The sequence below is a fragment of the Heloderma suspectum genome, chromosome 5, assembly GCF_057233095.1.
Source record: "Heloderma suspectum isolate Gila_16-S chromosome 5, 16-S_ref, whole genome shotgun sequence".
Classification (NCBI taxonomy): Eukaryota; Metazoa; Chordata; class Lepidosauria; order Squamata; family Helodermatidae; genus Heloderma; species Heloderma suspectum.
The window spans coordinates 185,709,853-185,723,754 of record NC_139462.1 but is presented as its reverse complement, the minus strand read 5'-3'; the positions used below and the strand labels follow the sequence as shown (position 1 = coordinate 185,723,754).

General features: G+C 41.4%; 1 protein-coding gene across 2 annotated transcripts in view; it reads right to left on the bottom strand.

The window, feature by feature from the left end:
* AGMO (alkylglycerol monooxygenase) overlaps positions 1-13,902 on the bottom strand; it is a 201,936-nt gene that overhangs the window by 102,394 nt on the left and 85,640 nt on the right. For both annotated transcript variants that reach the window (XM_084860455.1, XM_084860456.1), the window contains exons 6-10: positions 12,977-13,043; positions 12,606-12,671; positions 12,444-12,523; positions 10,537-10,671; positions 8,390-8,506 (exon numbers count right to left, since the gene is read on the bottom strand). In XM_084860455.1, coding sequence (XP_084716581.1) covers positions 8,390-8,506; positions 10,537-10,671; positions 12,444-12,523; positions 12,606-12,671; positions 12,977-13,043 — 465 coding nt within the window. The remainder of the gene's footprint in view (positions 1-8,389; positions 8,507-10,536; positions 10,672-12,443; positions 12,524-12,605; positions 12,672-12,976; positions 13,044-13,902) is intronic.

Here is a 13,902-nt window from a genome sequence, read left to right as displayed (position 1 = left end):
ATTTGGAAGCTATGTTTCTATTAATGCAGCCCAAAAGAGCATTTGCCTTTTTTGCAGCCACATCACATTGTTGGCTCATATTCACCTTGTGTTGGACAACAATTCCAAGATCTTTCTTGCTTGTAGTGCTGTTGAGCCACGTATCCCCCATCTTGTAACTGTGCATTTGGTTTCTTTTTCCTAGGTGAAGAACTTGGCATTTATCCCTATTAAATGTCATTCTGTTGTTTTCTGTCCAGCGCTCCAGTCTATCAAGATCACTTTGAATTGTGTTTCTGTCTTCCAGAGTATTAGCTATCCTGCCCAATTTTGTGTCATCTGCAAATTTGATCAGCATTCCCTGCACCTCCTCCTCCAAGTCATTAATAAAAATGGTGAAGAGCACTGGGCCCAGGACTGAGCTCTGCAGTACCCCGTTCGTTACGTTTCCCCAGTTTGAGAGGAGTTGTAGTCCAAAACATCTGGAGGGCACCAGGTTGCCTATCCCTGGCCTAGACAATGGCCACTTCTCCTCAAAGGCATTTCCAGGAAGGATACAGTTGGACAGGATCCTCAAGTTTAATAGCCATGTGAACTCCTTTTGTCTGTATTTGGAGAACTCATCAAACCACAAGATTCAGGTCATTTCTGAGAGGGTTTTGTTTTACTGGAGAGTCAGAAACCACCCCCAGGGATTTCTAACCAGAAGTTTTAACTCCTACTAAACTAAGAAAACAGATTCACTGCCCTTAACCCCACCCCGCAAAACACAATCTAACCAGTTTACAAGCCAACACACATATCTCCACAGCGCTAATGATCAACCCACAGATGTACTTCCCTACTTGAGATAAACAGATGCAAAAAGGGAACTTTAATGTAACAGTTTTACTCCATTTTGGCCATTAGGCAAGCCTCCCAATAACTAACGGATTTTGTAAAACAAAAAATAAATATATTCAGTTAGATTTCAACTTATACTTTTTCCCCTAACAGCAAAAAAGAGTTTGGGTAAGATGTTTAGCCCATTTGGGGGGCAATATTGACTGTGGGCATCTCTACACCATCCTAAAATCCTGCATTTAAAATTGGGCTTTCTGCTTCCGTTTTAAATGCAGGAACATGACGACTCCCTTTTTCATGTGCTTTCTTTTCCCCCACCCCCTTCCCACTCTTTCTCCCTGTATCTGAGTCCTCCATTATCTTTCATTGATCTCTCTCTTATTGCCGCTTCTACTCTTTTCATGGAGGAAACTGAAGTGGAACGCAACGGGGTAATTTGATAGCTCATTATCTGTGGTCTATTCAAAAACAGAACAAAGGGCATTTTTGAACGATCATGGCGTCATGTAAAGAGCCCGCAAACTTCCATGAAGGAGCAATCTCAATTGCAGGATGAAAGTTCAGTGTGAAGGAGCCTTGTATTTCTTTTAGTGCACTGCTATCCTATTTTATCCTTTCTTAATGACTGTAGTGTTTATATGTGGTTTTCACTGCTATAAGCCACCTTAAAGCCCTTTCAGGTGGAAGGACAGGGTAAAATGGGGGAGAAAATTAAACAGAAAAGTTATCAATTTGTTTAAAACTTAGAATGAAAGAGCATCATGTTAAAAAAATAAATAAATTCAATTCTTGTCTTGCCTCTTTCTCCCCTATGACTTATATGACTTTCTTTGGGTAAGAGTGACGAGCGTTGCTGATAGCAATGGAATGTGTAAGAACTGGCTCTTGATGTCAGTGGATTCTGATTCCAGCCAACTAATAATTTCAGAGCCAAAATGAATACATCTTTCCTAAAACTGCAATCCTGTAGCTAGTAAAGTGCACATAACTCCCATTTAACTGAATGAGAGTTATTCTTGCAACATATGCAACACAGTCTTGGATTAAATAGTAAGTGACTGGCTTCAAGTAAAAAAACAGATTATCTGATGCTATTGTAGGTGCCTGTGAGAAAAACCTACAGCATTGTTAGTGTAGCGATATAGAAACCAGTGGTGCCTTTTTTCAGATAAGCACCAAATTTACACTGTTTGCAGACACAGTGATCATTTTAAGATATGAATAGGGATGGCCGAGAATTCCGCCACGGATTTCAGTGAGGCTGAACACACTGGCATTCGGCCCCCCAAAAACCCGGGGCGGAATGGCCTCCCACCCCCTGCCATCCCACGGAATCCCCCCGGGACAAAGCTTACCTGGGGCGGATGCTCCGGCGGCGGTGGCAGCTCCAGCAGCAGCTCCGGTGGCAGTGGCTGGTTTTTCAGCTGGCTGCTGCGGCCGCAAATGGCGGCCGTTGTAGCGGCCGCCATTTGCGTCCTGCCAGGCTGCCGTGATAGGCTACGTAAGTTTGCTATGTCGTTTGCACCATTGCTCTTTGCCGTGATAGGCTACGTAAATACTTACGTAGCCTATCACAGCTGCCTGGCAGGACACAAGTGGCGGCCGCTACGATGGCCGCCATTTGCAGCCGCAGCAGCCCGGCTGCGGCTGGAATTCTGGCTGCGGATGGCCCTGGCCAGTGGCTCCGCAGAGCCGCTGCAGAGCGCAGCCAGTCAGAGAGGATTCCAGGGGGAGGGACGGAGCGCCTCCCCCCCACTGCGGATCCCCCACTGAGGAGCCAGGTAAGGGACTTGTACATCCCTAGATATGAAGATGTGTGGTATAACACATCTGTGCACATGCACAGCAGATTAAATAACGTTTCTGTTTGAACATGCTACAGCACATAGTGACTCATATAACAATTGTATGCTTTTTCATAAAAGCACCAAATTAACAGGATTTGTGAACTAATACATATCCATCGTTTTCAGATATTGTGGCATGTGAGAGTGCACAGGTGTGCACATGATGGCCTGAGTAAACAAACTTATATTTTGCAGAGCTGGAGACCAAAATGCCCTTCTCAACCAGGCACAGAGACACAGAGAGACATGCTACAGAGATCCAGAAGTGGAAGGCCCTTGACTAGAAGTGGGGGTGGGGGCAATATCATATCTCCCTGGTCCCCTTGATTTGCTATGACCTGTTCTCCTGTGGCTGCATGAAAGTATTGCAGAAGTGCTGCAAGTCCAAAAAGGCTAACCTTCCACACGCTGGTCTGTTCGCTTGTGTGAGAGAATGCTCTAGCAATCAACAATCATGTTTAGAACAGATGTTTGTTAAATTAAAAACTAATATCACTAATATCACTTTAAGAGCATGTCCACTTGATTCCTACGAATCCATGCAGTCATATATGTGACTAACATAGATGTTATTTCAATTGTTTGAGCACATGTATATGTGTACTATGATGAATTTCTAAAAATCACAACTGTATGATTATTAGAAGCTACTCTAGTATTTTTTAATGATTTTATGAACTATGGTCATATCATTTTGTTTGATGCTGTGTGTTGTACTATGCTCAAATAGAAACATTATTTCAATCAGCTGTGCATACACTCACATGCACCAATACCTGGAAATGATCTCTATGCATTTTCAGTCTAAGCAGGGGAAAGCTCTTGTATTGCATTTTGTTTCAGAAGAATGACAAGGAGTCAGGTGTGGATTTACCCAGAGTCATACGCGCTATTTAATGCAGTAATTAACATCATAAGTACACTGATTTGCTAGAGCAGTTGGCAATTTTCATGATTTTAGAGTGGGTTCTCATAAGGTAAAGGTAAAGGTGTCCCCAACCAGTCGTGTCCGACTCTAGGGGGTGGTGCTCATCTCCATTTCTAAGCCGAAGAGCCAGCACTGTCTGAAGACGCTTCCGTGGTCATGTGGCCGGCATGACTGAACACCGAGGTGCACAGAACGCTGTTACCTTTCCTACTGAAGCGATACCTATTTATCTACTTGCAATGTCTTGCTTTCGAACTGCTAGGTTGGCAGGAGCTGGGACTGAAGATGGGAGCTCACTCTGTCACGCAGCGCTCGGGTCTTGAACTGCTGTCCTGCCGACCTTCCGGTCTGCAGTTCAGCGTCTTAACCACTGTCAGGAGTGCCAGAACCCCAGTTCTTATCTCCGATCAGCAGCTGATCCATGGCAGAGGGGCCAGGGCCAGGGGAAGGAGTTGCTAGACCAGGTTAGGAAGCCCCATGGACCTTATCAGGTGTGTGGTTCCCATACTTAGACTAAGGGTTAGGTGGAGCTGAAATAAGCCACAGGCTTCCAGTTCACATGTAAGCAATAGAAATGAAAGATTGATCTAATTTTTATGCATTTACATCCTGACATCTGCGTTAATTATATAAGCATCACGTTTTCTATTTACAATTCATATCCTATAGTAGATACACACTACCATTGTTTGGGTTTTTTATTCCAAATTTATATTTGTAATGTATGAACAACAAAATGGACCCTGGCAGCTGAAGGACTGTTTTTCTAGGTGATGATCCAAACAGAACAAAAAAAGAAAGGAAAAGGTAAGCAACTTAGATCACTAATCTAAATGTTACACATTAAATATCAGGTTTGCAAGCTGCAGCAGAAAAGGAATGTGACTGCTGCACTTTAGTGTCAGTGCAATACCCCTCTTTCCAATCCAAACATTCTATGTGTGAAACACGAACAAATAAAGTAAATGAGAATTTATATACTGCAGTATTCGTATAAACAGAAAAGCCTCTGGAACCACAGCAGGATCTTCAATTACGAATTAGCCACCACAACTTTTGAAATGTAGTTACTGGCAACCAAACAAAAAATAATATTTCTATTGTACTCTGACTTGACTACATCTTAAAGTATTTAGTTTTCAAGGCAAGTGTGTATTCCTTGATAATAATAGGTTACTACAGAATATCAAAAACTAGAAAACAATTCAAGTCAAATAACTATCCCATTCAAATGTGTTTACAAGGGAAAAGCTTCCAAACTGTTTCAACTGAACTTCAGTTTTTTTGTACTTGTAAAGCAAAAGTGTTTGTTTCACAAATATGATAATTAAGGATAGCCAAATCTGACAGTTCTGCTTTCTCCTGCATTCAATTAAAAATAAATAAATCTTAAATTCGTTCCATTCCAAATATATAGAAATTTGTGAATTTTAGCATATTCTTATAAAAACTGAACTGACATTCTCACCCATCTGCACTGGCTAAATTCAATAGGTACAGCTATTTCCAGAATGGAAAGTACCGTGTTGTACCTGCCTGCCATATAGCTGTTAAAGATGACAAGCATGCTAAAAAAAAGAGGTGGCAACCCTAATTCAACACTAATATAGCTGAATACAGAGGGACTTTTAAGTAGGGATGGTCAAACTCACCTGCTGTCACTTCATGTGCCACTTGCCAGACCCCCAGCGGCCTGACCCTGCTCAGTGCAAACTGCCAGATGGTCTGTGGGCAGCCAGCAAGTGGCATCATGCTTACCTGCAAGCCACCATTTTACAGAAAACTGTGGGTAGAGTTTTACATAAATAGCCATTTTCTGCAAAATGCCAGCTGTAAAGAGCATGATTTATGCAAACTTGCAGGCATAAATGGTCTAATTTACAGCCACCATTTTGCGCAAAATGACCATTTATGTAAAAAGCTTACCTGCAGTTTTCTGCAAAATGGCAGCTCATGGATAAGTGGGGTTCCCCGAGCTTGCCCAACTTGGTGCGCAGTGAGTCAGGCAAGCACGGCGGTCTGTGGACTGGTGTCCAGGAGGCTGTCTGCCAGACTCCACCTGCTTCCCATACTTCTGTGACATCCACACTTTTAAGAACAAAGCATTCAAAGACCTGGGCGTGGATGAACGAATCTGTCATTTTAGGTTTCTCCCACATTCATTTTTTTTTTAAAATTTCAAGTTCTTCCCATCTTGAATATGAAGAATTTTGTGAATTCTGATAAAAAATAAACTGAAATGAAATTCTCACCCATCCCTAATTAGAGTCCCCTTTTCACAGTTGGTGGCACACTCTAAACACACTTGCAACTTGCTCAAAATACTGGACTAGAACCAGAGAAGCTTCCTCTGATGCAGGCAGGACACTTCGTCCACTGGAGGAAACTTCTCCAGAATCAGTATTTTATTCAGTAAAGTACAGATATAAAATGCCAATCTATTTCACTGCTCCAAAATATGTGGATAATGATATTTAGGACATTAGATAATGATTTGTACAAAAACATGGGATTTGAGAAACCTAACAAGAGGAGTTGGGAGCACCTTCTATCAGTCTAGGATGATGCACCAACAAGTACAACAGAAGACATCTGGACAGAGATAGCCTGGCTACAATTAGCCAAACTTTGGTAACTTCTCCTTTGGATTATTGCAATGTGTTATACATGGGGTTGCCTTTGAAAGCATTTCAGAAACTTCAGCTGTTTCAAGATAGGGCAGTGAGATTGTTAAGAGGGACAGGCCAATGTGATTGTATTACTCCAATGCTTTATAATCTGCACAGGCTTTCAGTTTGTTTCAAAATGCAGGTATTAACCTTTAAAGCCCTAAAAGTCTTGAGACCACATTATCTGTGTCTTCCCTACTAAGTGAAGTGAGGCAGGTGAGGCAGATGGCTGCTAAGAAGGCCTTTTCAGCAGTGGCACCCCAGTTATGGAATACCCAGATAGGCTCACCTGGAGTGCCAAAGACCTTTTTATTCTCCCAGGCTTTTTAAATCCTTGTTTTCATATCCTAGCACTGCTCATGGTTTTACTTTTGTTTTATTCTGTAACTTTTAAAAAGAGTTTATATGCTGATTTATGTTTTTATATTTCATAGTTTTAGCTCTATTTTGTGAACTGCCCAGAGACCCTCAGGTATTGGCAGTATAGAAATGTAATAAATAAAATACAAACATACATAATAAATACATAAACTTTCAGGCTAACCAACTGATGTTTAGCATTGCATCAGGCAGGCAATTGGAGGTATCGAAATGAGTTTACAAAACAGCAAAACTGTTAAAGTATAGCACAAAGGAGAGAGAACTGGATCTGAAGTGAAACTGAACTGACAAGCTGTTGCTGTCTCAGTCTCTTACAGCAAAGGCATTTACCATTAATATATTTTGATTTGGATCCAAATCCTATTGAAAACCAATGAAGCTCTAAACCTATTAGCGAAAGCATCACCTAACCAAATGTTGTCCTGCTCAAATATTTTCTTTCACTGTTTCTTATCTCTTCCAAGAAAAGCATTCCATGAGGACATTAATGCGCAGAAAGAATCTTTTTGCATTTACGTGTATGAGACCAAAGATAGAGTGACCATAATAACTTGAGAATTATAACACTGTACACTGCTTCAAGTGCATAGAGTGGAACATATGTCTAAAAATGAGGAAAACAGTTGTGTCTATTTATGGACCAATGCCACTTGTAACATAGCCAAGTAAAAAGGTTCCAGTTGTGTCTATGGGCATTTCATAATTCAGTGTAGTGGAAAATTGATATTGAAGTTATATGCCAAGTTATATTATTCACATACATGCTTTCTTCTTATGATAGTTCCTTCTGGAGTTTTAGAGAGCTCCTGGAACACAGCCTTCTGTCTAGCTCTACTTTCTGTATCATTCCTGGGATCTGGATCCTGAAATGTGGACTTTTATGCAGTCTTTCCATTCTCTTGTAATACTAGCCTTTGAACAATTATTCCCTTTCTTTGTGGAGCTCATTGGCTCTACGTTATGCAATTTGAATTCATAATGGTGAGATACGCAATGGCTGTCTTGTGGGGTGCTGGCATGAAAGTAAATTTTAGAGATATAGTACTAATGGTCTTGTACTTACTTATCCAACTATTATGAGAGCTGAGATGTTTACTCTGGTTAAGGAATGAGCAAAAGATAAACTAGAAGATGAAAAATCCGTAGGAGTGACTAACCAGTAAAAATGAGAATTCTCTTGCCATGTTAAAATTACATCCATGTTAAGAGGTAATTGAGGGCCGCGGTGGCTTAGTGGTTACGACGCTGAACTGCAGACCGGAAGGTCGGCAGGTCAGCAGTTTGAGACCCGAGTGCTGCGTGACGGAGTGAGCTCCCGTCTTCAGTCCCAGCTCCTGCCAACCTAGCAGTTCGAAAGCAAGAAATTGCAAGTAGATAAATAGGTACTGCCTCGGCGGGAAAGGTAACAGCGTTCCGTGCACCTCGGTGTTCAGTCATGCCGGCCACATGACCACGGAAGCGTCTTCGGACAGCGCTGGCTCTTCGGCTTAGAAACGGGGATGAGCACCGCACCCTAGAGTCGGACACGACTGGTTGGGGACACCTTTACCTTTACCTTTTTAAGAGGTAATTAATTTATCTTGCCTCTCAAATAGATTAGTGTATAGATAACTAGACTTGACCCACAGTTTACAGTTTTGTGCATCAAATTTTAACAGCAACATACATTATTTGCACTATACATATGACTTTTTTTTAGCAACACAAAGCAACATATCAAAGGAAGGGTGAATATTACTTACAGATTTGGAAGTAAACAAATCAATATAAAATCCCAGCATTATGATGAAATGAATTACTGCATAGACAGAAAGGTAGTTTGGCAGTGTGTCTCTGAGGGGAACTTCTTTTCCAGTGATCTACATTTAATAAAACAAATAAGAGAATTTATCCCATCGCCAATTTATTTTTCTCCCATTTTTATTTCCAGTAGGTAAAATGCATTATTTTTCATAAACAGTCTATTGATAGTTTCTTTTAAACAGAAGTTTCACTGAGACCTTTTATCTGCATAACTGATTTACTTTAAGGGGATGCAATATCTGCATACGTACCCCATTACATTATTATTATTATTAAATTTATTAATCGCCCATCTGGCTGGTCACCCAGCCACTCTGGGCGATGTACAACATACAATAAAACAGTTTAAAACAATAAAATTCTACAGTAAAAACATTTTCTAAAATACCCTAACCCACCCCAAATGCCTGCCTGAACAACCATGTTTTTAATGCACGACGGAAGCTCATTAAAGAGGGGGCATGGCGGAGTTCCCTAGGGAGGGAGTTCCACAGAGTGGGGGCCACCACAGAAAAGGCCCTCTCCCTCGTCCCCACCAGTCTAGCTGTCCTGGCTGATGGGACAGAGAGAAGGTCATCCGAGGCTGATCTTTTAAGCGGCCTGTCTGGTTCTGCTGGAGGCGCTCCTTACGATAGGCTGGGCCAGAACCATATAGGGTTTTAAAGGTCAAAACCAACACCTTGAATTGGTTCAACAACTGGTAACCAGTGCAACAACTGGTAACCAGTGCAACTCCTTCAGCACTGGAGTGATGTGATCTCGCCGGCGGCTGCCTTTAATCAGGCGAGCCACCGTGTTCTGTACCAGCTGCAGCTTCCGAACCATCTTCAAGGGTAACCCCATGTAGAGTGTATTACAGTAGTCTAAACGAGAGGAGACCAGGGCATGTACTACCGATGGGAGCAGATGGTCGGGAAGGAAGGGGCGCAGCCGCCGTATCAGATGGAGTTGATACAGCGCTGTCCGGCTCACAGCTGACACCTGAGCCTCCATGGACAGCTGGGAGTCCAAAATGACCCCCAGGCTGCGGACCTGGTCTTTCAAGGGTAGCCGTACCCCATTCAACACCACGTCAACATCCCCCAGCCTCCTCTTGTCTCCCACCAAAAGTACCTCGGTCTTGTCAGAGTTCAGCTTCAGCCTATTCCTCCCCATCCAGCCACTCACTGTCTCCAGACATTTGGACAGGGATTCTACAGCCAACCTTGGTGAAGATTTGAATCCGCATATTGATGACACCGCACCCCAAACCTCCTGATGATAGCCCCCAGCGGCTTCACATAGATGTTAAATAGCATCGGGGAGAGGATGGAACCCTGTGGCACCACACAAGTGATTGGCCACGGGTCCGAAACCTCCTCTCCCAGTGCTACCCTCTGGTACCTGCCGGAGAGGAAGGACCGGAACCACTGCAATATGGTGTCTCCAATACCCAACCCCTCCAGGCGGTCCAGAAGGATAATGGTCAAGGGTATCAAAAGCCTCTGAGAGGTCGAGGAGAACAAGGAAGGAGCATTCACCCCTATCCAGAGCCCTCCACATTCCACTCCCCCCGCCTCTCTCTCTGTCTTTGGTAGCATGAAGTTTTGTTTCCACTGAATAAATACATATTTCAAGCTTCTACACAACAGAAGTTGTGTTGCCTCCCCACAGCTTGGGACCTAGTGGACCTGGAAACACATACAGAACCCTAACTATTAAAAATCATGTTGAGAACACACGAAACAAAAATTTCCCATATCTTAATTCTGTCTTCTGCAGAGTTTCAAGAGTGTATTGTTTGTTCTTTCAGCAACAAAACCATACCTGGAACTAAGTCCCACTGGAAGCAATAGAGCTTAATTTAAAATAAATGCATTTAAAACTAAAATGCCAGTAGTTAGGACTGCTGAGATGTAGGTAACTGAATTGTATTATTGACCCAATTAGACTTATCAATCGATTGTATAAATCTTTACTCAGAAATGCATCCCACTGAGTTCGATGGGCTTGCTTTCAGGTAAGCATGTATAGGATTGAATCCTGATAGAAACAGAACTTTAAGGACTAAGACATTACATAAAATTGAAAGCCACATTATACACACCTCTGGGATGTCCTCAAGAAGGCCAAGTCTTGGTTTGCCTGGTTCCCATCCTGGCCCTTTGAATATGACAGAAAGTTTATTGCAGAATCCAGATGTATTCCAAAATGTTTTCCATATATGGATTAAATGATGAAGCTAGAAAAAAAGGAAAAATCAAGTGTTCACATTGTTAATGTTCAAGTTTTCATTAAAAATACAATCAGCAAAAAATAGGTTTTCATAATGAAGTGTTGAGAAAACATTATTATGGAGAGGTAGGATTGTGGAGAAACTGCACACTGCTTTGCTTACAGCTGTCTTCGGATATAACAGATTAGTGCTCTGGCAATGAACCTGGGAAAGCAATGGGCTTGCATGCTCCCCACTCTCCTTCTGCATGGCCATGAAGAGGCAATCAAAAGCCTTTGCTTGTTTTCACAGAACAGTTCTCATTTGAACTGAGACCTGTGGTCAGTATTATGGTTTAGGGAAACAAGCCAGGATCTCAAATGACAGTTTGAAGTTGGTTCGTTCCCATAACCATAGTTAACATTAACCAGTTTGTCTGGGACTGGATGTAATGAGTAAATATGGTTAGCTGAAACCAGAAATGAGAGTTTCCAATCCTTTCCTTGTGGCCATGCCAGAAGACGAGAGGGGAGAGAGAGCATGCAAATCCTGAGGCTTGTCCATGTAATACTAAACCACAGTTTAGCATTACATGTAAAAGAAGCCACTGCATAACCACAAACCAAGGCAATTCAAATAGATAAAATTTAAAAAGAGAAAAAAAAAACAATGAAAACATGGGGGTCCTACATACAAACACGGGTGCTCATTTTCATGCAGGGGAACATGCAAAGGAATTATTAGAAAAGAAGTTCAACATTTCTGATGTTACATTTTGTTTTAATATGAACTAGTTTTATCCTTAATCAGGGCCGGCCCAAAACATTTTGCTGCCTGAGGCAAAGGATAAAATGGCACTTTTCCCTCACTGCCTGATCCCATGTACAGAATCTGTCCAGGCTAGCAGCTGAATCTTAGTTCAATACTGGCGAAAGGAAAGCATCCTCCATTGCACCTAAGGACAGCAGAAAAGCTTAATAGGTGCAGAACATGTCACACATGGCACACACGGCTCTATCCATTCTGCTCCTCTCAGCATCTGCTGTGGGAGGCAGGCACCTCACTGCCTTATAGTAGAGCCAGCCCTGTCTTTAATCTATGCAAAACCAATTAAATTTAAATGAACAGCCTAGTGGTGGTGGAGAGCATTTACCTTGTAAAATCAGTATCAGCTAAAAAGAGCCAAGCTGTTGGCTGTAGGAGAGTACTCTCAACAATGGATGCTTGAATATGCTTGGTTGCTGAAACAATCAAGATGACTTGGTACTTTCTGCATCTACCCAAAGACACCCGTGCACATATTCTCTTTTGTGTGCAGCATTCTACATTGATTATGATAGCCTCTTACTGTGCATTTTATCCTTGCTTCTCATGAGTAAGATTCTGTTTAATACACTGATATTAATAATGACTTCATTCACCACTGAAATGTGTTCATAGCCTTTTCGATGGAGTGTGGCAGATTGCTTATGGGGTAATTTTCAGAAGACTGGCAGGTTAAATTACAATGATGACATGAAAAGTTTGTCTGTGATCAGGGCTTTGATATTACATTTTATTGAAAGGACCATTATGTAACTCCATACAAGGGTACTTTGTTCTAGTGAGAAAACAAACAATTCTTGAGACTCAACAATATTTTCTTGTGACTGACTAAAATTAGCTTAATTCTTATCTTTGGAAATGAACCAAAGATAACCAAATGAAAACAACAGAAGTGATAGGCAACACTATAGTCCACTATAGCAATTTTTATAAAACATACAAATAGCTTAGCAAACCAGAGTAAAAAGAACTACCTGGATTTTGAAAGGTTCAAAGGTGTTTATTGGGTGTGTTAGGCCATATATGACTTTATCATTTTCAGCAACAAATGTTCCTGCAGAGAAGAAGAAAAAAATAAAGTTGAGAATAAAATCACTGTAACATTAATTTTAGGGAAAGAAATTAACTACACTTACCAAACATTCTGTCCCAAATAATCAGTGTGCCACCATAATTTTTATCAATGCAATATGGATTTCTGCCTATGGGGAAAAAGATTGAAACAAACTTTGCCACTGGGTTCAAATAATATATCTGGGTTGGATTCAGACTTGTTAGTCACACTTAAGTCTGAAGTGTGACTTTCAGGTCCCGCTGAAATCAAAGTGAAAAGTTAGTAATCACTAACTAAAGTCCTTTTGATTTCAACAGGAACTACGTGTGACTAACTTAGTCTGGATCCAACTCACCATGACAATAAGAACAACAATTATTTATACAGATACACTAAATAATATAAAAGAATAAATACTACAAACATAGATTTGTAAGATCTAGTATTGCCTACCATGATGTACTCTGTGATGACTGGGGGTATTGAGAAGAAACTCCAATGGGCCAAGATTGTTAATCACCTTTGAAAAAATAAACAATAATCTTGTTAATGACTATGGAATTGGGCTGAATGAAACAAAATAGAAAAAAATAGCAGATGATACAACAAGAGAAAGTTAGAGGGAAGGAATAAAGTTTAAACAACAGCAGCTTCTAAGAACATAAGAAGAGCCATGCTGGATCTGACCAAGGGTCTATCTAGTCCAGAATTCTGTTCACAACAAGCTGCCCATAGGAAAGCCAGAAGCATAACATAAATGCAACAGTGCCCTGCTTCCCATTTTCCTCAACAACAGGTGTACATAGGCATACTGCCTCTGATATTGGAGGCAGCCACTGATCGCCTTATTCTCCAGGAATTTGTCTAACTCCCCTTTAAAGTTATCCAAATTGGTGGACAGCACTATGTGTTGCGGTAGCAAATTCCATAGTTTACATGCTGTGTGAAGAAGTACTTCCTTTTATCTGTCCTGAATCTCCCACCAATCAACTTCATGGATGATCCCAGGTTCCAGTATTATGTGAGAAGGGAGAAAGAGTCTCCCTATCTGCATACTCTACACCATGCATAATTTTATACACCTCTATCATGTCTCCCCTTATTTGCATTTTTTTTCCAAGCTAAACAATCCCAGCTGTTGTCTTCCCTCACAGGGGAGATGCTCCAGCCCAGTGATCATTTTAGTTGCCCTTTTCTACATTTTTTCCAGCTCTACAATATCTTTTTTTAGGTGCAGACCAGAGCTGTATGCAGCATTCCAAGTGTGTTTGCACCACAGATTTGTTTACAGGCAGTATGATATTGGCAGTTTTATTCTCAACTGTTTCCCTAATTATGCCCATCATGGAGTGTGCCTTTTTTACAGCAGCCGCACACTG